At 45.2% G+C, this 24,838-nt stretch overlaps 1 protein-coding gene across 3 annotated transcripts in view; it reads left to right on the top strand.

The window, feature by feature from the left end:
* The window catches only part of ERG (ETS transcription factor ERG), a 141,654-nt gene that overhangs the window by 105,130 nt on the left and 11,686 nt on the right, over positions 1–24,838 (top strand). For 2 of the 3 annotated variants that reach the window (XM_057383390.1, XM_057383391.1), the window contains 5 exons: positions 5,082–5,299; positions 17,826–17,977; positions 20,521–20,724; positions 21,627–21,707; positions 23,666–23,737. In XM_057383390.1, coding sequence (XP_057239373.1) covers positions 5,082–5,299; positions 17,826–17,977; positions 20,521–20,724; positions 21,627–21,707; positions 23,666–23,737 — 727 coding nt within the window. The remainder of the gene's footprint in view (positions 1–5,081; positions 5,300–17,825; positions 17,978–20,520; positions 20,725–21,626; positions 21,708–23,665; positions 23,738–24,838) is intronic. The other variant, XM_057383392.1, reaches the window with a different exon arrangement.

The raw sequence follows: 24,838 nt of genomic DNA, 5'->3' as shown, positions 1-24,838 counted from the left end.
CATGAGAGGAAATACCTGGAGAAAGGAAGATGAAATAAAGGAAATTTGTGTTCAATATTGACCTCAGATACCAACATCTCTGCTTCACAGATTTCATTAAAGACCAGCCCACCTTGTGCTTTAAGCTCCATGTGTTCCTTTCTTCACATCCCTTTACTCCAGACATTCATTACTAGAAATTAAAGGCCTCATTTCTGAGATGTCAYGAGAATCCATTACATCGTGTGAAATCCAGGAAGATGACCCATTCACTACTAAAATCATTGTCACAAAGTTACTAACCTTTGCAAAACTCAAAGAAGCCTGTAATGCATCTCTTTTTTAATAATTATTAATGTTTACATTTCTTTATCCCTCTTATGGCTCAATGTTGCCAAACTGCTCCAGAAACRGCATTAATATGGATGAGAGAAAGAGATTAACATGTAAATGAGTAATGAAAAGCATTTACTGGGAATAGAACTGGCATCCATATGTTATAAAACCTTGCCAAACACTGTCAGTATTAATAGCTTTGTTTACGTTTATGTGTGGTCAGACCACGCCGCTATTTTTTCACGATGGTAAGTTCTGACAATTTTCCTATTAGATTTGGTCCAGGAGCTTGCATTTGCAATTCTAACACAAAACAGATTTTGAAAGTCCCTGTATTTAGGACAGAAAGAGGCCACACAGCTTTTTGTCAGCTGCTCCAGGACAGCAGTTTGGGCTGTCGGAGCGTTCCTTTCACAGCTCAGGGTTTGGGGACACCCAGTGATGCCCTTTGTCAGTCATTCCTGTGTGGCTGAGAAATGCCTCCTGTCCCTGGGTGCTGTTTCAGTTCTGTCCCATGGGATGAGCTTCATGGGAGGTCACATCAGCTTGGCTGAGCTCTGGTTGTTCAGCATCTCTGGGTCCTGCAARGTCGGTGGATTCAGAAAAGCCTGGGCCAGAAATCCTCATCTTTTCAGTGGCCTAAATTGATGCCAGAGCTGGAGCCCCTCTGCTCTGGGACAGGCTGGGAGGACTGGTAGAGGAGAAGGCTCCAGAGAGAACTCAGAGCCCCTTCCAGAGCCTAAAGGGGCTCCAGGAGAGCTGGAGAGGGACTGGGGACAAGGGATGGAGGGACAGGACAATGGGGAATGGCTTCCCAGTGCCTGCCCTTGGCACTCTCTTGGGCTCATTTATGTTTSTCTGGTTTTGTGTCCATGGCTGTAGATATTCACACAGCCCTAAATAATTTGGTTCATATTTCCAGCATTTGCTGTGCTCCTCAGGAAGTTTTAATGTGTGTACTTTCCCTGTTTAGGCAGCATAATGGGCATCCCTCGTACAAGCAGTATTTGTTGTCATTAGTAATGCAAATAAATAAAAACCCTTTTTTTCTTGTTATTTACATTTATACTTACTCTAAATATCCATAAATTAACTTACATTAGGTGGAGTCATCTTTAATAGGAACCAGAAAAATTTGCTTTGTTTCACTTGTGTGGGGGAGGATGAGAAATAAATCCATTATATGGTTGGTGCTTGAAGCCTGTTTAGAAAAGGTCCATTAGTAAATGGTTTACAAAGCACAATAATTCTCTCTTTGCAATCTGCATCAGCTTTCTCCTGTATAATTCACACTTTAATGTATTTACTGGAGCTAACACTTAGAAATTTAACACTTTGTTAAATGTTTTCAGCTCTAAAATGGGGCAAAAAGGAGGGAACTGTACATTCAGAAGTGTCAGCCATGGGATGCATTGTAATCATCTGGCCAGGCTGTGTTTGTGCATATATATATTTAATTTTGGTTGGCTTTTTTTTTTCATTAAGAACTCTCACAGACTGCTGAGAAAGAGCTCTTTATTCTCCTTCCAGTGTAACATTTTCTTTAGTTCTCATTACATGATCCCTGCTACTTTACCATCGGAGTACATGAAGTTCTCTGCTGTCTCTTGGTGGAGCCAGGGGGGAATCTTTGGGGAGCAAGGGACCAGCATCCRTCTCTCCCCACACCTCCGTGGTCTGCAGATTTTCCTAGAAAAAGCTGATCAGACACATTTCAGCAGAGGTTTCTGTCGGACCAGAGGAGCACAAAAGGCATAGCAAAAAGGAGAGGTGTCACTCAGGGATGCTTTTTGTGTCCCAGAACCACGTTCCCATCCCAGAGAGGCATTGGTTGGGATGCAGGTTGGTGGGAGAGTGTGCAGAATACAGAAGGAAAGGTGGTACCTGGGAGTCACTGGTGGCAGCCTGGCTGTGATCTTGGCACTCAAATGACACCTGAAAATCAGCTGTGAAAAGATGCAGATCACTGCCTGAGCTCAGGGACTCAATCATGAGTCTCAGGGCACTTGCAGAGCCTGAGATCCCATTCCTCAGGCTCTGGGATTGAGGGGTGATGTCAGCTTTCACGAGCAGTAAGAAGCCAGAAGTGATGTCCTCACCTCTGCAGTTGCAGAACAAACTGTGAATATTAACAGAGTGCCCCCCGAGGGCTTACAAACCRGGTGAATAAAAAGGAGAAACAGAATCACAGAATATCCCAGGGTTAAAGAAAGGGATCTAGTTGAAGAAGGGATCGAGTCCAACTCTTCCCCCTTCGTAGAACATCTGCAAGGATCACACCACAGGCCTAAAAATGAACAAACACTGATTCTTAGGGCAGCCTGTGACTGATGGAGCTCRGCAAAGCTCTGTTCCAGCAGCCAGGGAGAGTGGGAGCCTGCAGACAGCCCCCCACCCTCCATGGCAGCCGGGAGCTCCCATCCCTTTCCCCTGCTCTGACAGGAGCGGCGGTTCTGGCMGTCAGCAGCCGCTCTGGCAGGAGCACAGCCCACACACGCTGCCTCACGGGGCTCCCTGCCCTGGCTGCAGCTCAGGATTCCCCCCTSTCCCCGATCCTTGGCTCCCCTGCTCCTGGCCATGGCCAGCTGGCCGCGCTCCCCCTCGGCTGTGGCCGCCCGTGGGTCACACGGAGTGTCCTCCTCAGTCCGGGGATGGGGACTGTCCCCACCAWGGCAGGGAGGGATGGACTGCACCTCTGCTGCATTCCATGGGACCAGTGTGGGAGGATGGGATCCCACAGTGGGTGACTGTCCTTTCACAGGATCACTGAGGATGGAAAAGCCCTCCCAGCCCGTGGAGTCCCAGCTGTGCCTGATGCCCACCTTGTCCCCAGCCCAGAGCACTCAGTGCCACCTCCAGCCCTTCCTGGGACACCTCCARGGATGGGGACTCCAAAGCTCCCTGGGCAGCCCCTGCCAAAGCTTCAGTTTTACAGAGAATCAAAGAATGAACTGGGCTGGAAGAGACCTTCAAGCTCATCAAATCCAGCCTGTGACCCAACACCTCCTCACCAACCAAACCATGGCACTGATGCCACGTCCACTCTGTTTTTATACACACCCAGGGATGGTGACTTCAACACCTCCCAGGGCAGACAATTCCAGTGTATGATCACTCTTTCAGTGAAGAATCTTTTTCTAGCACCTAACCAAAACTTCCCTTGGCACAGCTTAAGACTGTGTCCTGTCTTGCACCCTTGTGCACCTTGTCCACCCAAGGAGCTCCTGGAGAAGATGCATTTCCTCAGAATTCTGTTTTTGGGGGGTGGCCCCCGAAACTGTGCACTGCTGGAGGACAGCAAGAGTGGTAGCCTAGACCTGCTCTCCTGCCTGGGGAGCCTCCTCTCCAGTGGGATGTGTCCCTKCAGGAGTTTCAGCCCTTCCTGTTGCCTTATGGGCTGATTTGGAATTCTGAAGCAGACATGATTAAGGGATAAAACSGTTTTCCCTCGGTATTTAATGGGATCCCAGRTGCACAACCCTTCAAAGGTGGAAAACACCAAAAACACACCCTGCATAAGATGGATACGATTTTAATAGACCTCCCAAATGAGCRTATCTGTCTAGAATTCCCCAATTAGAAACTTAATAAATGTAGTTATGTCTCCTTATTCTAAAAARTCCCTCCTAGCTGAGGCCAGAGCCCAGTTTACACAATGTATTCCAGAGAGAAGGCTCCAACCAAGGTGTAACCCTCGAGTTTGAGACAGCTCAGGGCTCACTGGCCTCCTCCTGGGGTTGTTTGGTCTCTCTGTCCAGCAGAACCCCAAAACTGAGCTGGAATATCAGMCKACAGGARTTACAARCATGTAGGGAAAGGGTACCAGGAATACAGAAAGGGTACAGGAAATGTCTGAAAGGGTCTATGAAATATAGAAAAGGTTATATAAAAASAAAAGGCAAAAATCATCAGGCATCACTCACAGTTCCTGAGGGACGTGGTGGCCACACCACCATCCCGAGCACTGTTTCACTCACAAGAATCAACTCCARAGAGCCTGGGGAAGGAGTTGGGGCCAGCAGGAATGTGTGGCAGGGGGGATAGAGTTGATAGAGGGTGACTGTCCCTCCCTCTGGTGTCTGTCTGGCCTCAGGGATGGAAGCTGTCCCACTGCTGAGGGACCTAATGGGCCCTGCTGCCCTCAATGACCATAACCCCAGTGCTCCACAAAGAGTGTAGGAAGCCCTTCCCACAGCTCCAGAGTGGGCTGCCCAGGAAGGGTTCCATGACAGGCAGGGAGGTGGCTGGTGGGCATGGTGTCCCTGGATAGCAGCTCCTGGTCCAGAAGGGACTTGGCTGGAGCCCCTGAGGAAGGAAAGGGGGATCCCAGTGGTTCAGCAGGGCCTGGCCTGTGGTTGGTCCTCTCCTGGKTGGGTAAAGCAGCAATTTTTGTTCCTCCCAGCAGATCTCACCCTCTGCATCCCTGCTGAGACCCCACAGACCCAAGCTTTGCTGCCTATCCTGCCCTCCTGTTCCTCCCAGCTCCTGGCCAGCATTCCCAGTTATTTGGTAGCGTGTGTTTGTGTATCTGTTCAGCTGCTCTGGGAAGAGCCTCCCTGGGGAAAGCTCTCCTGTCCTCCTGTCCTTGGCTGACATTTGTCCCCATGGGCCCTCATCTCCACCAACAGCATGCTGTGCCTAAAAACTGATGAGCAAATGACCAATTGCTCACCTCTCTGTGAGATGGACGAGCCCTTTTTCCTGGGGGAGTAAATTCTGTGATCCCTGCCCTGAAACTGCTGCTCTGACTTTTCCTCTGGCTGCAGGAAGCGCTATCGGTGGTGAGCGAAGACCAATCCCTGTTCGAGTGCGCCTACGGATCACCCCACCTGGCCAAGGCAGAGATGACAGCCTCCTCCTCCAGCGAGTATGGCCAGACCTCCAAGATGAGCCCACGTGTCCCCCAGCAGGACTGGTTGTCACAGCCCCCGGCCAGAGTCACCATCAAGATGGAGTGTAACCCCAACCAGGTTAACGGGTCAAGGTAATCAGGATGGTGGATTTTTTGAATGGGATTTTTTGTGATGGGTGTGGCTCAGTTGTCTAAATCTGTATATTTAGCACCATTTCAGGGGCCTCAGGATATCCCACCTGGCCACTGCCATCCCAAAAGGCTCCAGGTTTCCCTGCCTTGTTCTGCCAACCCTCTTGAGGTGTCACAGAGGGTCTGAAATGGTGCTGCAGGCACAGCCTGCTCACGAGCTTGTGCAATACCTTCCCTCTGTGGGTGATTTTTGGATGTCAATTTACTTTACACACCAGGTGAAAGAGCAGATATTAAAGTTAATATAATCAATTTTATTAATTTGCTGTAATCTGGAGAAGCATCATTGAGCCATCGAAGGGTGTGGTGTTTCTGATCTAACACTCCATGGAAGTTGTCAAATCCAGCAATTTGGGCAGTTGCCTTTGCCTTTTTCATATATATATATGAAAAATATATATTTGCCTTTTCTCTAAATATATGTAAAATATATATATTTGCATTTGCTCTAAATATATATAAAATATATGTATTTGCCTTTGCTCTAAATATAACCAAACAGAGAAACATTGGAACTAAATTCTTGTCATGGCAGAGGGAGTGAACTACTGAGCTTTACTTTTATATTTATTCTAAACATAATGCCAGAAAGAGGAGCTGGATTGAAGAACTTGGGCTGAAAAAGACAACSTAAGTTTGGAGGTGAGCAGGGGAGAAGGGAACAGGAAAATAAATTAGTTACTTCTAGCACATTGTGTCTGTGCATTAACTGTTGTCTCAGGACATTTTTTTAGGAATGTCACTGTGAAGGAGACTTGTGTCAATTAGACTCAAAGATATTGCAGTAGATTTTGGGATTTTGGCTGGTGGCTTTCCCAAGCTTGGGAGCACTCTCTGGGACATCTGTAAAAAACACAATGAASATTTTTATTTTCAAGGAAACTGTCCAAACAAGTGCTTTCCTGTTTAAAATGCCTGACTGTCAAAACAGTTTTCCTTCAGTGTTGCTGAAGAGCAGAGTCCAGGAGAGCCGGTTGCTGGCAATTGTTGGTGATGTACCAGTGCTTCACATCTCCCTGTCACGAACACCTGGCTTTTAATCTCATCTCCCAGGATCAGTTGTTCAGGAAAACCTCAGCCCTGGGCTCTGTGGTTGCTGTTCACACTTGCTGGGCTGATGTGATGAGCACCACAAGCAGGGCAGAGTGGTCTGGCAGTTTATCACAGCTCCTCTGTTCCCGGGTGAGAATGGAAATGGTGCTGAAGGCAAATCAGAATTTCCAGTGAATAGCCAAAGATTTGAGATACATAGAAACAAACGGTGAGCTGAAGTTACAAAGAATTAGAGGAAGTCTTCTTGTAAGGCTACTTAGCCAGAAGTTCAAATGTCTTTAATCTCTTACAGCATCTTTTAATTTTTTTTGTGCTAAGCAAATGCCCAGGTGTAATCCCTAATGGAGTGTTGATTCAAAACAGTCTTACCTGCTTCCTAAAATCGCCTCTTTAAGTGTTTGGCCTGGCATTTCTGTAAGAGAACTGATCACAGCTTCYCTCAGTGCAAATTCCATATGGTGCATTAGAGTAGGTAATTAGAGTTAATTGTTGCTGAGAGGTTGAGGCTGGATTTTGGGAAAGGTTCTTCTGTCCCCAGAGGGTGCTGGCACTGCCCAGGCTCCCCAGGGAACGGGCACGGCCCCGAGGCTGCCAGAGCTCCGGGAGCGTTTTGACAGCGCTGCCAGGGATGCACAGGCTGGGATTGCTGGGGGGGCTGGGCAGGGACAGGGGTGGCACTGGGTGATCCTGGGGGTCATTTTCAACTCGGGATATTCGGTGATTCTATAATTTCTCCCTTTTTTTTGCCATTTTTTGTTACTGTGTGCACTCACTGAACCACTCAGGGTGATGCTCTGGCTCCCTGCCCAGTCAGTAGCAGGAGGTGGCTGCTGGTTTAGGCTGCCAAAATTCCCCKTTGTGGAGGGAGGTGTCTGCATTTCCTGCAGAGTTTTCTGCACCATCCTCATAAAATGTTTGTGCACATGGAGAGGGACTCCTTTAGCTGGAGGGACAGGAGCCAGGGAATGGCTTCCCAGTGCCAGAGGGCAGGCCCAGATGGGATATTGGGCAGGAATTGTTCCCTGGGAGGGTGGGCAGGCCCTGGCACAGGGTGCCCAGAGAAGCTGTGGCTGCCCCTGGATCCCTTTGAGTGCCCAAGGCCAGGCTGGACACTGGGGCTGGGAGCAGCCTGGGATAGTGGGAGGTGTCCCTGCCATGGCAGGGGTTGCACTGGATGATCTTCAAGGTCCCTTCCAACCCAAACCACTTGAGGATTCCTGCTGTGCTTAATGGTTTTCACAGAAAAACTGGTTTTCAAGGAATATATAATAAGAAGCAATATAATTCTTCCTAAATTAAAAATAACCTGCAGCACTCGAAACAGGTGTTTGGTTATCGATCTTGAACTTTTTTATAGTCTTTCCTGTTGAAGAAGCAATGCAGAGTTCCTAACTGCACACAAGGAAAATTAATACTTCACTAAAGTTCYTAAGACATGACTTGCTGAGGAAAAAAAAAATCCCTTACAAGCTACCAAAAAAAAAATATATGTACCAGTACAACAGAAAATATTGCATGCATATATTGCATGCTCATACAATACATAAAAATAATTTTTTTTGTAAAATTTAAAAAATTATTGTAATTATAAAATATACTGTTTATTTCACCAGATAAATATTATTTGAGCCAARCTCAAAAGCCTGAAAAGAATACATCTTAATACTGCACTTCTAATGGAGAACTAACACTGCCAAGTAACAAAAAGAAATAACGTTGTGGCATTTCTAAACCTCACACACATGTGTGTATGTAATATGTAGTGTTATTGCACTCTGGGAATCGGAATGTGATATTCCTGCCAGTTTTAGGGGAAARAAGTGTGGATCAGATTGTGCTGCCCTGCAATTCTGTAGGTTACTTTGAATTTTCTTTTCTGCACAAGCCTTCCCCACCCTGCTCTATTGCAGGCCATAAGCCTATTTCCTTAAATGATAATGTTAAGTGTTAATATTTCCTCCGTTCTTAAAATGCTTTGTATGTTAAATATTCACACAAACAGTATGTGGAGCCTTCAGAAGGATGTTTCATTTTTAGTAAAACTATACCTGCTCTGTTCAGACCCATTTTAACATCTGAGAGGTCCCACAGGAGTCTGTAACATGACACCACACTGCAGAGCCATGGAAGTTCTGCCTGGAGGATGGCCAGGGTATCCTCTGTCATTGTCCTGCCACGTGGGCACCTGGATCTGGATAATTCAGGATGCAGAGCAGGCAATGAGATCCCACAAAGCAGTGGCCAGGGAGAAGTTAACATTGCCATTTTTGCTGTCCAGCTCTCCCTTCTTCCTGTGTCAGTGTGGCCATATATTCTGTCCTTTGTAGGAGTTACAAAATTTCAGGAGCTGACTGAGCCCCTCAGACATCTCCAGTTCAGCACCCACTCACAGAAGAAATGTGCCCCCTCTGCTAGGGCCTTCCCCAGACATACTTTGGCTGTAATTGCCCTACATTAAATTCCAAAATACACAGTCTGAGAGCTGGCATTCCTGTGAATTCCAAAGAAATGCCCTTAGAATGAAATTAAAGGGTTATTTTCAGTGTGCTGCACGGGGATTAGCTACCCACTTTCCTTTAACAATAACAGTATTTTTCAAGCTAAACCCAGCTACCCAGCACCACAAATTATAGCCTGGGGGCTTACCTTGAATTAAATAAAGCAAGAAAAGTTTAAATTAAAGCTGTCATTTACCTGGCTGTTGTTGCATGTGTAATGCAGGTTGTCACAGGTGGTATCAAATTGAGTTTCTTTAAATACATTATGTTGGTGCAGCCATTCTGTTTCTTCCAGGTACATAAATCTGATGAGGCCTTTTGTGCCACCCTACAGTCAATCTTTCACCTGAATGTAATAATCCTGTTTCCTGCTATTTATTGCTCCTGGGTCAGGCCAAAATATCCATCCYGCGATATAAATCTGGAGGTTGCACATGCCAGACTCTGCTGTTTATTGTTCTTCATGTGTTTTATCAAATTAGACCTGAGCAGTCCTACCACAGTGAGTGCAATTCATGTTATGGATTTGGGGAGAAATTCACTCTGTGGAAATGTTCTCATGAGGTGCTGGGTATTGTTGAACAACATTTAAATCCATGGATTTCCCGGCGATCGCGCAATGCGCTCTCCCACGGGGCTCTGCYGTGCCCATGGGTGGGAATGTACAAAGGTAGCTTGGAATAATGACATTTACCGTAGGCAATCCATCTTCTTGGGGCAGGCTGAAGTGGAACACAGAGTCTTATTCAGGCCACAGATAAATTTCTCWTGCCATGAGCAGCACGATGATTTCATTGAAGAAGTATTTTGAAWGCTAACTGCAGTGAAAGCACAGCAGAAGCTTTCCAACATCAGCTTGGCTGATAGAGAAGTTTTAAAGAAATGCCAGAAATAATTAGTTGTCCTTAGGATTTAATCATGTGCAAAATGTTGATTTAAGTGCTACCAGTTGTTGCTTGAAAACCATTTGAGAATGAAATTATCACTTAATACATCTTTTGTGCTGGCTCTTTTGGGAAAACCATTTTTCTTTACATGTAACTGCCTGAATTTCCATCAAAGAGCCTCTGTACTCGYAGTGCTCAGTCTGTCTGACACACAGGGGGACTTTTCAGAGTCTGGGGTGAACTCAAAGGTTTTTTGCTGGTGTTTTTTTTTCCTTTTCCTTGATGTCAAGTCTCCCAAGGAGTAGATTTTTTGTGCTGTCCAGGCCAGCAAATTGGAATGGGGAGCACTCTCGAGGTACCTTTCACTAGTGAGATGTGTGACAGCTGCTGTGCCCAGGCACTGGGGAGGGAGAATTCACCCACATGGAGCTCTTGGAGAATTCCAACAAATCCATCCTGCTCCCAGGATCCAGGCTGGCAGGCTCTAAGCTGTAGGAGGCACCTCTGCATCACTCTGCAGTCTGTGGTGTGATACTGGTGGATCTAATCAGAGAATTTAGGCAGCAGAATCACAGAGTTACAGAATCATGRAATTGTTGGGCTTGGSAGGCACCTCTGGAGATCATCCAYGTTGCCAAGGCAGGRTCACCCAGAGCAGGTGACTAAGGAAAGTGTCCAGRTGGGTTTGGAATGYCTCTCYCTRARCAGCCCATTCCAGTGCTGGRCCACCCTCAAAGTGAAGAAATTCCCTCTCCCRTTGAGGTGGAAGTCCTTGTGGTTCAGGTTATGGCCATCACTCCTCATCCTGTCACTGACCATTCTGGCCCCATCCTCTTGACCCCACCTGGTGAGTGTCCAGCATGTGGAGGAGCAGGGCTGATGTCCATTCACCACCCTGACATCTCCTGTTTTCTCCAGGCGTGGCTTTTCCCACCCCTGAACCCAGCCCCAGGCAAGGACTTGGTGCCGTGTCCCTTCCACATCTGGTGGCCTCCCACCCTGACATTCCTGGGAAACCTCAGCTCAGACGAAACAACAAGCCTGGCCCAAGCCCCCAGCAGGCACTGGGACTCTGTCTCCAGCAGGGCCTGAGTCAGCCCCTGCGTCAGGGCAGGGCTGGGAGAGGCATCCTCACAGAATGATTTTCCTTGTTGGAGCTGCCTGTGTAAAGTAACTCTAATTTGGGGTAMAATGACGTTGGTTATCTCAGACTCATAATCCTTTTTCCCGGTGGCTGGGTGGCTGGTGGGGTGGCTGCCTTCCAAGCTGGAAAAGTGGCAAAGTCAGGATGTGGGACTGCTCCAAGAAGCTCCTCTTTGCTCTGAAAATCCACMAGTTCACACGAGCGCCTGCGTGCGTGTGTGGGCACCGTTTGGCTCTGCTCTTGGGACAAACACATTGCCAAGGAGAAAAACAAACTCAGCTCATTAATACCACAACTATTCTGTTTTTTGGGAGCTTTTTTGGAGGGTTCTGGGCTGGCAGGTGCTAAATGAGAAGCTTTCCACTCTGGGATAACAGGCTCATTCATAATTGGCACGGCTACATTTGTCATTGACCACTGGATTCCCAGCAGCCAAAGGCTTTCAGAGGGGCAGTGAAACATAAAAAAAGCCTTCAAATAATGACCCAGGACCCCACAAGAATTGGGATCACTGTCATTATTTAGGACTGTTGCTATTACAGCAAGGTTTTTAGTTCCTATACAGGATTTATTGTGTCCAGAGCACTTTGAGCTGGTGGTGAGCGTTCTCCTCTCCCCCTTCATTAGTAGGTGTTTTGTTTCCATCAGGGTAGCATCAATGAGGGTGTTCAGTATTTAAAGTTTGGGAATAGCTTTTTAAGGCAAAACAGAARGAAAGGAGAAATGGCTAATCATGAGTTTTGACATTTTGCACCCTCACAGCCCTCAGTGCTAATCATGAAAATCAGCAGACATTCCACAGACATGGGGGATTATGGTTTCCRTACAAGATGTCACTTCTGTTTATGCCTGGCATGCTCTTATTTTCCAAAAATTCAATGTGATCCCTGCCCACAAAAGAAGGCACGTGTGGTTTGGGAAGGGCCCCGTCTCCCCATACTTCATATTTCACCAAACCACAAATACAACGGCCTTACGAGCTCTTGAAATGAAATACAATTTGAGAAATGTAATCCATTACCATGATAATAGAATTTCTGTAAAAATAATCAAAGAAAAACACRAGAAAATAGGTCCTGAAAGTTATGGGCCAACTGGGAAGTCATTGTGGCTTTGGCCTAGCTATCACCATGTCAAACCTCAGCCTTGTCTCAGGCAGCAATCTAATTGTAAATTATGTATATACAGAACATCATTCCTTTGCTTTGGCTTTCCGTGACCTCCTTCCCTTCTTTCCTTTTCTTCACTCCAACCTGACACGTAAGAAATATCGAAGTGTCTGCGCTAATGGAGAAATGACAACGTGCAGTCAAACTTAAACCAGCTGTTTCCCCACACTGCGAGCACAAAGAGCCGGGCTGGGAATATTTATAGCTCGACTGGCCTCTAGTGAGCCAGACGCTGACTGCTGGTGTTTGCCACCGTGGCCTTGGGGCTCTGGGGAGCTGYGGGGTGCAGGATAGCTGGGGAAAGTCAAGGGRGAAAAAATAAAAAGGAAAATTAARAGATTGAACCRGCCAAAGTTGTTGTTTCCTTGGAAATGAATGGTTGCTGTGTGTGCAGCTCAGTAAAAATGCACCTTGTGTTTTGTTTGCAGAAAGCCAGCATCTCTGTGTGTGCTGTCACRGGAGAAAGGTGCCTCCAGGTAACACCTCTGGGTGACCCTGAGCACCCCTGAGCCCAAGGCAGCCCTCCAGAGGGGTTTGCCCTGGTTTGGGTGCTCTGTGAGGGGGGATGCCCCATTCCCAGCCTCCCCACAGCCATTTGGGGCTGCTGGACAATGCCAGGATCATGGAACACTGTAGTGCCATGACCCAGTGCCCATGGGGGAGCTGCAGTTCTCTTTTTTTGTCTTCTCTTTTGCCTCCTTACGTCTGCTTTTGACACCTCAGAGCAAAGTTTGTCCATGGCTTTATCACAAGTTTGAGCAGCTTTAGCCCCGGTTATTCTGAGGGACATCCCTCCCTTCCTCCCACAGACCTGGCAGCTTCTTCCCACCCTGGCCATCCTTTTCCACTCTTYTATTCCTTCTCTGTGTGCAGCTCCCCAGCCCAGCTCACTGAGCCTGTGGCAGCCCCTCAGGGATATTTTGACCAGCATGAGTTCTCTGGCATTTCCAAGCCTCTGTTGTGCTGGAGTTCTCTGGGGGAAATTTTCCTTTCACAAGAAGTCTTGGAAGGGAGTCCAAGGGCAGCAGGATGGTCAGAGGGATGGAGCAGCTGTGCTGGGAGGAAAGGCTGGGAGAGCTGGGATTGTTCAGCCTGGACAGGAGAAGCTTTGGGCTGAGCTCAKTGTGGCCTTGCAGGGCCTGAAGGAGCCCACAGGAACCATGGAGAGAGACAATTTGCAAGGGCTGCAGGGACAGGAGCCAGGGAATGGCTTCCCAGTGCCAGAGGGCAGGSCCAGATGGGATATTGGGCAGGAATTGTTCCCTGGGAGGGTGGGCAGGCCCTGGCACAGGGTGCCCAGAGAAGCTGTGGCTGCCCCTGGATCCCTTTGAGTGCCCAAGGCCAGGCTGGACATTGGGGCTGGGAGCAGCCTGGGACAGTGGGAGGTGTYCCTGCCATGGCAGGGGTGGCACTGGATGGACTTTAAGGTCTTTCCAACTCAACCATTCTGGAATTCTGTGATTCTGACAAGTGTTGGGACCTCTGGAATCACTCCTGGAAGTGCTGTCAGTCTCATCACAGGCTCCTTCCCACCAGCGCAGGTCTGGCTGTCCCTGCTGTACCTCAAAGCAGGAAATCTCAGGGAAGTTTCAGATTTTTTTTTTCTTCATGAGCCACTTTTTCAGTGACAAATCCTTTGGGGAGGAAGCACTGACCAAACTCACTTCACCCTGAGCAGCTKCAGTGAAAGGGGATGAGGCTGAGCAAGCACTGCAATGCCCTCAGTGTGAGCTGATCTTGCAGGAGCCTCTGTAATCCAAGCTGTGCTTATTAAATAAACTTGTGAGGACATGCAGATATTTGAAGAATATATTTTTTCTCATTCATTTCCCTCTGAAAGCCAGAAATACTAAATAGAGGAGTTTACACTACAGGAATGACACATGCAGGGTTTTGCTGATTCCTGATTGGAATTTCTCTGACACCTTGCACTTTTGACCAAGACAGGTGTTTTATGTCATGTGGGCAAAATGGTAGCATAGAGAAGAAGGAAAAGTGTGTTTCATGCACTTATTTACAAACTTACATCTGAGTCAAATGGCTGGCAAAACTCCATTTAGCTTCAGTAGGAGTGGGTGATAAATTTAACCATCAAATCAGCTTGATTTTGAGTAACGCTGTACAAAAATGAGGCTTCCAGGTCCTAGGGGGGCTGGAGAAAATACTTTCTCAGCAGACATTTATCAGGTCAGGACTGGACAAAGTGGTTTTGGGTGCCATAATTGCATGCAGTCTTACCTCTTTTTAATTTAATTTTTTTTTTTGTGTGAATTGCAGGTGTAACACAGTATATTTACAAAGGGCAAAAATAACAGGCAGCCGTGAAGAAAAACATCTCTGGTTTCATTTCAGCCCTGGAGCTGGGGATGAATCACTGCAGGGCTGCACCCTTCACTCGGGGCACACTTTCCAAAAGCTGCTTTTCCACCCTGCTCCCCCTGTGGCTCAGAAATAAAGCAGACTCACAGAAAAGTCCTAAAAAAAAGAAAACACTTTGCAGACAATCACTCTCTTGTTTTGGGCACTGGAAACACCCTTTTYTAGCGTCTGCTTGCATTTTCAGTTTTGCTTTCTGCACTGTAGAATTTTGTTCCAGGCGGTTGAGTTAAGCCCTGGCTCAGTGGTTTAGGGCACAYACTCAGTTTGGAGGACTAGAGTAGTCCTGTTAAATCCCATGGAGATGATTCCATGCCTGAAATTAAGCGTGGTCTTAGGAGATTTGATGGATGAGGGATTTGCTTGTCCACCCAGTGAGCTAAAGGGACAAAACTCTTGACCATCTGCTTCTGGATTTTAATGAGAAGTTATGACTTATTTATGATCTTCTTCCCCACCCTTGTCTGTTTATATTCAGATCAGAAAAGCATCTCAGAAGCCCTGTCAGATTGCCAAAAGCTCTGTGCTACTGGATCTTTCACATCATTTGCTGCTCAGTGTTTACAAGAGTCTTTTTAATGCCTGTGGAAGCGGTGTAGGCTGCTCCTGATGGCATATTTCACTTCAGAGTCCCTGTATCCTGAGTTTCTTTCCCCAGAAGAAACCCCAAAATTCAATAACTGTGCCAGTTAAACTAAAGGACTCCGCTAGCTCTCTGTTTCCCAAAAACACCCCTAAAAAGTACGTGAATGGGCCAAAAAGTTCTTTGTAACAGCACCGCTTTGGGGAGTCAGGGTCCACATCTGCACAGGTGTAAGGGCAGGAGGATTTTTTCCAAATACCCATAATTTAAAGTGCAGACTCAAATCAAGCATATTTGACATTCATATTTGTGAAAGGGAGGCAGAAAAGGCCAACATTTCAGTCACAAAGAATGATCAGAAAACCTCGTCTTCAGCATTTATGTCTGAAACAAAAAGGAGCTTTGTTCTGCTCGGCTCTGTTTGGACAGGAATAAGCTGCATCCCAGGGTTATATTTAGTGGTGTGTGGTAGGAGAGCAAAACCAAACCTGAGAAAATGTTGCCCAAGTGTTCTGAAGGGCTGAATTCACCAGCATGCAGTGGCAGGTGCTGACTCTGCTTTCCCTCGTGGTTGTTTTTCAGTCCTGGGGCTGACAGAGCAGTTGTGGGGCTTTTACACAGGGCAGATTTCATATGGGGTATGTTGAGAGGCATCCTGGAAAGGAGTATGAAGGCAACATTTTCCAGGCAGCAATAAAGGCCCTCTTCCTTCTCATAAGGAAGATGTTGTCACCCGTTAAAAGCTTTCTGTGATGTATTTTATTTTTTAAATTGAAACTCATCAGCAGTTCATTTTTTCTTTAACATCTGCATTAACCCAGAATGGTAAAATCAGAAAAAAACGCTGCATAGAAAAAAAAATCTATACTTAAAATTTACTTTTAGTATTTCAGATGTGCACCAAGATTTTTCATCCTTCTAAGTGCTGGTGCTTTTTTAAAAGCACTTGTGTGGGAATTATAATTGCATGAGTTCCTGAAAACCATGGTGGTGCTGAGTAGAAAACTCAACAGGGTCTAAATGGACCCCAAAGAGCTGGAGAGGGTCTTGGGGGCAAGGCATGGAGAGACAGGACAAGGGGGAAAGGCCTTAAACTGTCAGAGGGCAGGGCCAGATGGGATWTTGGGCAGGAATTGTTCCCTGGGAGGGTGGGCAGGCCCTGGCACAGGGTGCCCAGAGAAGCTGTGGCTGCCCCTGGATCCCTTTGAGTGCCCAAGGCCAGGCTGGACATTGGGGCTGGGAGCAGCCTGGGACAGTGGGAGGTGTCCCTGCCATGGCAGGGGTGGSACTGGATGATTTTTAAGGTCCTTCCAACCYAAACCATTCTGTGATTCCATGATTCCAYGGATCTGTGACTTGCCTCTTGTTTAGTGAGACCATAGCACAGTTTTGGGAGTTACCTGGCAGGACTGAAAGCAAGCTTGTCAGTAATGAGGTATTGCTGAAGAAACCAAACCCCAGCTAACACCCTCCTTCCCCTGCCAAACAACCTCTTTACATTTAAAGGTATTCCCCGTGGCTGAGCTCTTTATTTTGATTTTTGTAACGATTTTTCTCCCTCTGATGAAACACGTTGTAGACATTWAATTAAGGGACAAATATGTCTGCGTCTGCCAGAAAGAAAACTGTGATGCAATTAAAATGCCATTAGGGATCCCCCTGTGGGATGTTAAACCTAAAGACTCTATTCAGAAAGCAAAGCCAAAATTAAAGAGGTGTCTGGTTGCAGATCCTCTGCAGATTTCCCTGTCTTGACTGCAGTTCCGTGGAGACTCTGCTAGTCAGGAGCTGAAAGGTTTTTCCAGTCATGCGTGTGGTATTTTGAATCGTGGTTTTGGCAAATGTAACTTTTTTTTGTGAAATGTGTCAACATTGCATGACATGAATTGCAGCTGAGTGTGGGACAGCAATGGCAGTGGAGATGGGCAGCTCTCCAAGCCTTGAACTGCTTGGACAGCAGCAACTGAGAATAGTTTCCCCCCAGAAAATGTGCATTAAGTGCATTTCTGTGTTTCTCAGCTGTCTGTGAGYTTTTTGGAGAGGGAATGCAGCTCCTTGCAGCCACCAGGCTGAACAAGCTCATGAACAAACCTCCATTATCTGTCCGGAAGTAAATTATTGGTGTTTGTAATTTTTGGAGAGATACAAGAGCTTGATAATTAAATAATAAAAATGTGATAATAAAAGTAAGTGTATGATCCACTGAACATATTTGTTTTTTTGAGACATCTGAAGGARTCAGCACGGTCACTGGGTGGGGGGGATTGAGTTTTCCATTCTATGTCTGGAATTAAATTATTGGTATTTACAATTTTTGGAGAGAGATAAGAGTTTGATCCGGTGATAATAAAATAATAAAAAAGTGATAATAAAAGTAAGTGTATGATCCATTTAACCTGCTTGGTTTTTTGAGATACCTGAAGGAATCAGCATGGTCACTGGGAGGCAGGGGGATTGAGTTTTCCAGTCTATGTCTGAAATTAAATCATTGGTATTTACAATTTTTGGAGAGATACATGAGCCTAGTTTTGTGATAATAAAATAATAAAAAAGTGATAATAAAACTAAGTGTATGATCCGTTGAACCTGTTTGGTTTTTTTAGACACCTGAAGGAATCAGCAGAGTCACTGAGCGGGGAGAACTGAGTTTTCCAGTGGTGCTCAACTCCCAGTTTTCCCTTTCATTTGGGTGATTCTGCTGGTGATATTGATAAGGACTGGTGTAATAATGGAATTATTATTTCCTGTCTGCCTAGGAATTCTCCTGATGACTGCAGCGTGGCAAAAGGAGGGAAGATGGTGAGCAGCTCTGACAGTGTGGGGATGAACTATGGGAACTACATGGAGGAGAAGCATGTTCCACCCCCAAACATGACGACCAATGAACGAAGAGTCATTGTGCCAGCAGGTTAGACCTTCTGCACCAAAATTTCAGGCTAAAAAAAATTGCATTTCCCTTAAGTCCACTGAGATTATTTAAGGAGGTTTGGAGGAAAGTAGCGATGCAGGMGATCAGGAGGAAAAGAGCAGTAATTTCCTGGGGTTATTGAGAGAATGAGCTGAGGAATATCTCAGTGAGGCCATCTCCTCAATCTGTTGTGCCCATTTCAGCAGCAGAACAGGCTGACAGGCACTCAGATCTTACCTGACTCCTGTTGGAGGATTTCACCCTAAAGTGGACAAGAGGAACCACTTCAATTTCTTATCAGCATGCTGTGTGCAGGGTGTGTGGGAGAGAGGGAAAAAATCACTGTACCACAGGTTATCTCTGAAAATAAACAAAAAGAGGCTTCTTAGTGGGATCAAACAGGGCATGAAAAGCCTTTGTATGGGTTATGCCTTGGATTTGGGCAGCATAAAATATTTTAATAAGCAAACTGACAGCTCCACTGCAATGTAAGAACACAATTGAGAAATTCTTGGCAGGCTTGGCTGCACGATTCAGCAGTTAATGGGACAAGAAAGCTGCTTTCTTGGCACTTTCGGCTGCCTGGTCCTCCAGACAAACTTGGAATATTTTGCAAAATAATTAGCATAACCATTTCCAAGTCAAAAGCATCATGGAATATGTGGGTGTTCCTAAAGCACTGGATAAGCACAGGATGAGCCCAACACCTGCAGCCAGGAGGGAATGTTCTGCTGCTGGTTCCTCTCCAGCACTGAGGTGCCTGCCTGAAATATTTCTGCCTCTGCCACGTTGCTTAACATTCTTGCAGTTTTTCAGTTGCTAAGACGTGCAAGAATACCCACTGTGGCCAGTTTTGCAAGCTGTGATTATTTCAGTTATTTGTCAAGAAAGGTGTGGACAAATCTGTTGCAGTGTGCTCTGCAATGGTATTGTCAATTCTGTCCTGGAGTCAGGAGAGTGATGCTCTGAGTAATGAGTGTCCTGTGCACACTGAAATACACAACATTTAAATGTTCTCCTCAAACATTTCCTCAAACACTACTTTTCACCCTTTTTTTTTTAATCCTTAGCATGGTTAGCTCAGCAAAGGATTTTTTTCTTTAGTGTATTCCTGGAGGTGTGTTTTGAGTTGGATTTGAGTGACTTTCAAGGAGCAAGGTGATCACAGTGACAGCCTTGATGTTTTGAGGTCACTTGAAGRAATTAATGAGCAAAAATCAGTTGGTTTTGTTTTATTACCACTCAGGCAGTGTACAGTTCACATGGCAAAGTTCAGAAATGAAAAAGGAAAGATCACATTCCCTGCTGTGGTATTTTTCTAGATATCATAAGTGTTTAAAAATTATATGCCAAATACCAAAATATTTTGGTGAAAGTCCTGGTGTTTGGTTGTTTATTTCAGACCAAGCTTATTGTAGTTTTCAGAGTTCTCTGCTGTAGGTCTGGGCAATCCCATCCAGACCCAAAACTTTCCACCAGACTTGTACCCCTCCAGCTGTTACATATTTTACACCAGATAGAGGCATTATTTTAGGAATTTTCTGGTGCAATTCAGGAGGTTTCCACCTCATTCAGACCAGCCTCAACAACAAAAAGAGAGACAATGGCATGAAGTTAAACCATAGAAAAATTAYTTAGGCTGCCATTCAAGCCCCAGATTTTCATGTGATGGACAACAGCCAGTCGACCTCCATGTGCTCCATTCACAGCTCCATTCAGGATRTCACAAAATCACAGAATTGTTTAGGTGAGAAGGCAGAAACTCTCGAAGAATTTGTTTCCCCTTGGCTTTAATATAAAGCCTGTAAAAAGTGTGAATTCTTCATGGTAGGAGCTGAGGACCCTTTGTGTTGTTGGGTCCTTACTCAAGAAYGAGGAGAAGTAGAATGGGAGAAATTGAAAAGGAGGAATTCCGAGAAAAAATTTTAAGTTAAAATTAAAGACTGATTCAGAACCATTTTATAGAAATCTGGGCTGTTTGGGGCTCTATTTCCCCAGATGGTTTTGCCAATAYTTCAGGTATTGAGTAATAACCCACATAGGTGTAGCAGTGTACTCCTGTGCATCACAGCAGTCTAGGAAAGAAAACRCAGAATATTTTAATATTCTAAATGATTTTATTAACTAGAGACCCACTCTAGTGTCTGAAATAACTGCCCGAATCTGTGAGTCCTTACTTAACCTACACCCAAGAGAGAGCCATTCTGACATGAGTAGAAAGTTCACTTGAATAAAGATAAGGATTGAGCAGAGAGCTCTGAAAATTGTTCAGCTCCAGCTTGCAGTGCTGTTAGTGGGCCAGAAGCTCTGATGATCTGTATCTAAAAATGCCTGAAAACAGTGAAGCTGAGAGCTGAGTGGGAGAAGGAGGGTTTGTTGTTCACACTCARAGCTCATGGTTCTCCACAGTGGTTCTCCCTTGCACTCAGCACTCCAAATTAACTCCTCCAGCAGTCAGTAAAGATGGGATTATTTTGCACTGTTTTCCAGTGCCTCAGGAATTCCCCTTCCCTGCCTAATTTCCTGCTCTGTGTCCCCCCCAGACCCCACGTTGTGGAGCACAGAGCACGTGCGCCAGTGGCTGGAGTGGGCGGTGAAGGAGTACGGGCTGCCGGACGTGGACATCCTGCTCTTCCAGAACATCGACGGCAAGGAGCTCTGCAAAATGACCAAGGATGACTTCCAGAGGCTCACCCCCAGCTACAACGCAGACATCCTCCTGTCACACCTACACTACCTCAGAGAGAGTAAGCTGCTCCTCCGCCGTGTCCGCAGTCGCTCCTCGATTTAACGCCGTCAGTAATTGACCCAACTTTTCAAATGTCTGCTGCGAATGTTGCTGTTCCTAAAAMCATAACAGTCAGCCCAACCCAAATCCTAATGAGCTTGTTGGAAAGATTCCCATTATTTTCAGCTGGCTAACACTCGTGTTTATTGAAAGAATTAGGGGTTCTTTCTATGTGTCCATCTCAGAGGAAAATCAGGTTGAAGCTCAGCAGGAAGAAAATCACATGGGGTTCAGTGCTAATGTTTTTTCTGGTCACACACTCATTTCTGTCCATTTTAACTAAACTGGAGTGCAAACATTGATTCATAAAGTGAATTCCAGGCATGATTSTAAGGACTGGCAGCAGTTTGCTGCACTCTGGGTAGGATCAGGAAGATTTAACTGAATTGAACAAAAATTTGGTGAATTCATGGGAAAAAAGGAACAGTCCCTGAAGTCCAAGTGCAAATTAATTGTAGTGCATGGCTAGAATTTCAGCAGGGAAAAAAGAGGACGAGGGATCACCTGGATTGCGAGCTTTCTCCTAAGGCTGAGGAAGTTTGGCCTAAGTTTAAAGAAGTTAAAATGAACATGGTTTTTAGAGAAAAAAACACCAAGCATTGCAACACCAGTGCGGTGCAGTCTCCTCCACACGCACACTGTCAATAACCAGTCAGAAATTTTGTGCATTCATAATGATAAATCATAATATTGGATAAATGAATGCCCTAATTTACCCTGTAGCCCACGCACCTCCCTCCAAACTGCAGGCTGTCTAGAGAGACTCACCTTCAGGCCATCCTCACAGGGGAAAATATGGTTTAAAAAGATAATTCACGATTTTTTTTACATTTTGGTGTTGCTTTTTGTTTTGTTTTGTAGCTCCTCTTCCACATTTGACTTCAGATGATGTTGATAAAGCCTTACAAAACTCTCCACGGTTAATGCATGCTAGAAACACAGGTAATGCTGGCACTGCTCCCACTGCTGTAGGTCATCTTCTAAAAGCACAGGATTCCTTCCCATGGGCTGCTTGCTAAAAAATGGAAGTGGTAAATCAGGAGGGAGGCAAGAGAATCCCCTCCCTGCTGTCTGTTCTCTGCACAGACACTCAGAGAAAAGGTGAGATCACGCAGGGCCAGATGGTGCAAAAACGGTGCAAAAATTCTGGTGTCCTGCAAGAGAACGGGGTCCCTGACACAGCATAAAACTGCAGGTTTGGGGCCTTTTACCTGAGGATTTTTTTGTCCTTCTGTCTCACTGTGCTGTCAGATCTGCCCCACAGATCCCCAGAAACTTCTTGGAGCTCAGAAGTGATTTGGGCTCTGAGGAATGGGGATGTCTATCCTCCCCTGCAGTAAATATTGTGCAAATCAATAAAATTGCTCTTTGGGCAGTCAGCTCATCTCGTTTTGTAGCTGTGTGGGACTTGAGCTGGAAATTCCACCAAGTCTGATGTTGTAATCACCACTAAGTCTGACCTGAATGTAAAATGATTTTTGGTGAAATTCACCCTTCTGTTAACTTGGCCCAGGGAAGTGTTGAGTGTAGGTAGGAGAACGACACAGCCTCATCTGTCTTTCAGGCTGTAACTTAAAATATTTGTGCAAATAATTCAGAATCTATTTTACCTYGCTCTAACAGTTGTGCAACAGAGGATGGCATTGAATTGTACAAATAATGGGGTTTTTATCCCTGCAAAAGATGCTTGGAATATTGCATGATCATGCCTGAGGGTGTTAGTTACCTACAGTGACCAGAAATAACAATTCTCTATCAGAAAGGAAAAAGATAATACAAAGGATGATGCAAAAAAAAAACCCAAAAACAAAACAAAAAAAAAAAACCCACAAAAAAAACCAACCAAAAAATCGAAAACAAAACTTGGATTGCAATGCTTCTTTCATATTTTATTTAGTTTTTCACCATGACTGAGTTCCAAAATTCACCAGATTAAAAGGTTTTTCCCTGAGATTGGAGGTTTGTCACTGGTCCTAGTGGTAAACAAAGTCCTGCTGTGGGCTACAGGCCTGCAGCAAAGGCAACAAAAAAATTTCCATTTAGTTTGATGTGGTTTGCAATAAGAATCAAGTCCTTTATAAAAATAGATGGACTTGATGGTCTTTTCCATCTTTGGCTTTTGAGATTCTAATTCACCAAGCAGTTTCCACGTACAGATATCCAAGTGTTGTTCAGCAGTTATTTGTGTTATCTTTTTCTTTATGTGTGCACTGATAATGGTACTCTGAAAATCATTTCACCAAAATGAGATTGTCTGCATTTCYGTCGTGGGGAGTGTGAATAATATCRTGCTGATSATCAGCRTACGGAAAATTWGTTGTTCAGTTTTTAGTGGACYRCAAAAGAGTTAGAAARRAAGTTCTTGAAATCAGCRGTAATTGACCTTTYTCATGTTCCTGGAGAGGGTCATTAGAARTCCACTGGTGTAGTCAGAGCAATTTCAGTGCCTGAGAAAAGTAAGATTCCACTTCCTACATCAAGCTCAGTATTTCTCATTTTTTCACTGTGGGAAAGTTAATGAGATTTCTGAGGGTGTGACCCAAAAGTCTCTGTTGAAAATACAAACCCTTTTTGGGAATGCAGTAATGAAGGAAAARAGGTTTTATTTCAGAGGATACAAAACCCCCTGCCCTGGTGGAGGTGGTTGGGGTAGGAGGGATTTCCTGAGCTTGACTGTCTTCTTCTTAAAACAGATTTTGCACAGACTTTKATGCAGCAACTTGAATGGGTTTACATAGGTGTAAAGATTATTGGAATGAACCTTTATACATAACAGTCCTACGGCAGAAATTAGATATTCATAGTCTCCATTCATTCATGCTCCAGGAAGGGAAATGTTGCCGGATTTAGGGACTGTGGAAATGAATCATTAGGTGTTATGTCCTCTTCTTTCTCTTCAGGAGGTGCCACTTTTATTTTCCCAAACACATCAGTTTATCCAGAAGCAACACAAAGAATTACAACCAGGCCAGGTATGAACAAWGACCACTTTTTGTGTTCTATGATCTTATTCTTTCCATTTCTTGAAGTCTCTCATTCTTTTTCTCCTTCAACTCTCTTTTCATAAATATGAGCCTCTGTTTTGAACACATGCACACATTATATACACATATCATATATATGTGTGTATATAGTTATGTAGAGTGAAATAATTAAAAAGAACAGTTTAATAAGCCCCTTTCTTTCACAAATCTCTGTCCTTGAAGCAATTCTGTTTACTTTTTGAAGCGCCAGAGAAGCAGAAACCTGAGCTCTGTTCACTGGTTTTGCTGCACTAAAGAGTGGATTTTGATTAGCAAATATTTTATCTGTACTCCAGGGTAGAATTTAGGATGGTAACTTCAAGTAACTATTTTATATACACTTCTGTGCATGTGTATATATAGATTTGTTCATTGGTAATTAGAAAAGAGAGATAAGGAAACAACTTCCAGGCCATTACATCAACAAATTCGACCTGTTCAGATCCTTGGAAATCAAACTGCTGGATTTGTTTGTTCATGTTAATGACTAAAAAGGGAATTACAAATTTGTTTATATTAGTGACTAAAAGGGGACCCCATGCATACATTTGGAATTTGGCTTTCACAAGGCATTTACCAAAATACCCCACAACTATTTACAATAGAATTTAAATCAGCCTGTCATAAGAAACAAATCACGAGCTGGTTAAGTAACCGTTCAGCAATAATTGTAGGTTATGGATGCTGAGTTATTGATAACTGGAAAAAGGACACGATAGCATTTGGCACATAACTTAGAGATTATGGGATTTTTGCCTCGTGGGCTGCAGGTGAGGGGGGGATTCTACCCCRCTCAGGTGAGACCCCACCTGCAGAGCTGCTCCAGCCCTGGGGCCCAGCACAGGAAGGACGTGGAGCTGCTGGAGAGAGCCCAGAGGAGGCARCAGGATGGTCAGAGGGATGGARCAGCTGTGCTGGGAGRAAAGGCTGGGAGAGCTGGGATTGTTCAGCCTGGACAGGAGAAGCTTTGGGCTGAGCTCATTGTGGCCTTGCAGGGCCTGAAGGAGCCCACAGGAACCATGGAGAGAGACAATTTGCAAGGGCTGCAGG

The sequence above is a fragment of the Malurus melanocephalus genome, unplaced genomic scaffold (assembly GCF_030028575.1).
Source record: "Malurus melanocephalus ecotype Western Australia unplaced genomic scaffold, MMel_1.1 scaffold_629, whole genome shotgun sequence".
In the NCBI taxonomy this organism is placed as follows: Eukaryota; Metazoa; Chordata; class Aves; order Passeriformes; family Maluridae; genus Malurus; species Malurus melanocephalus.
This window is presented reverse-complemented; position numbering and strand designations above follow the sequence as displayed.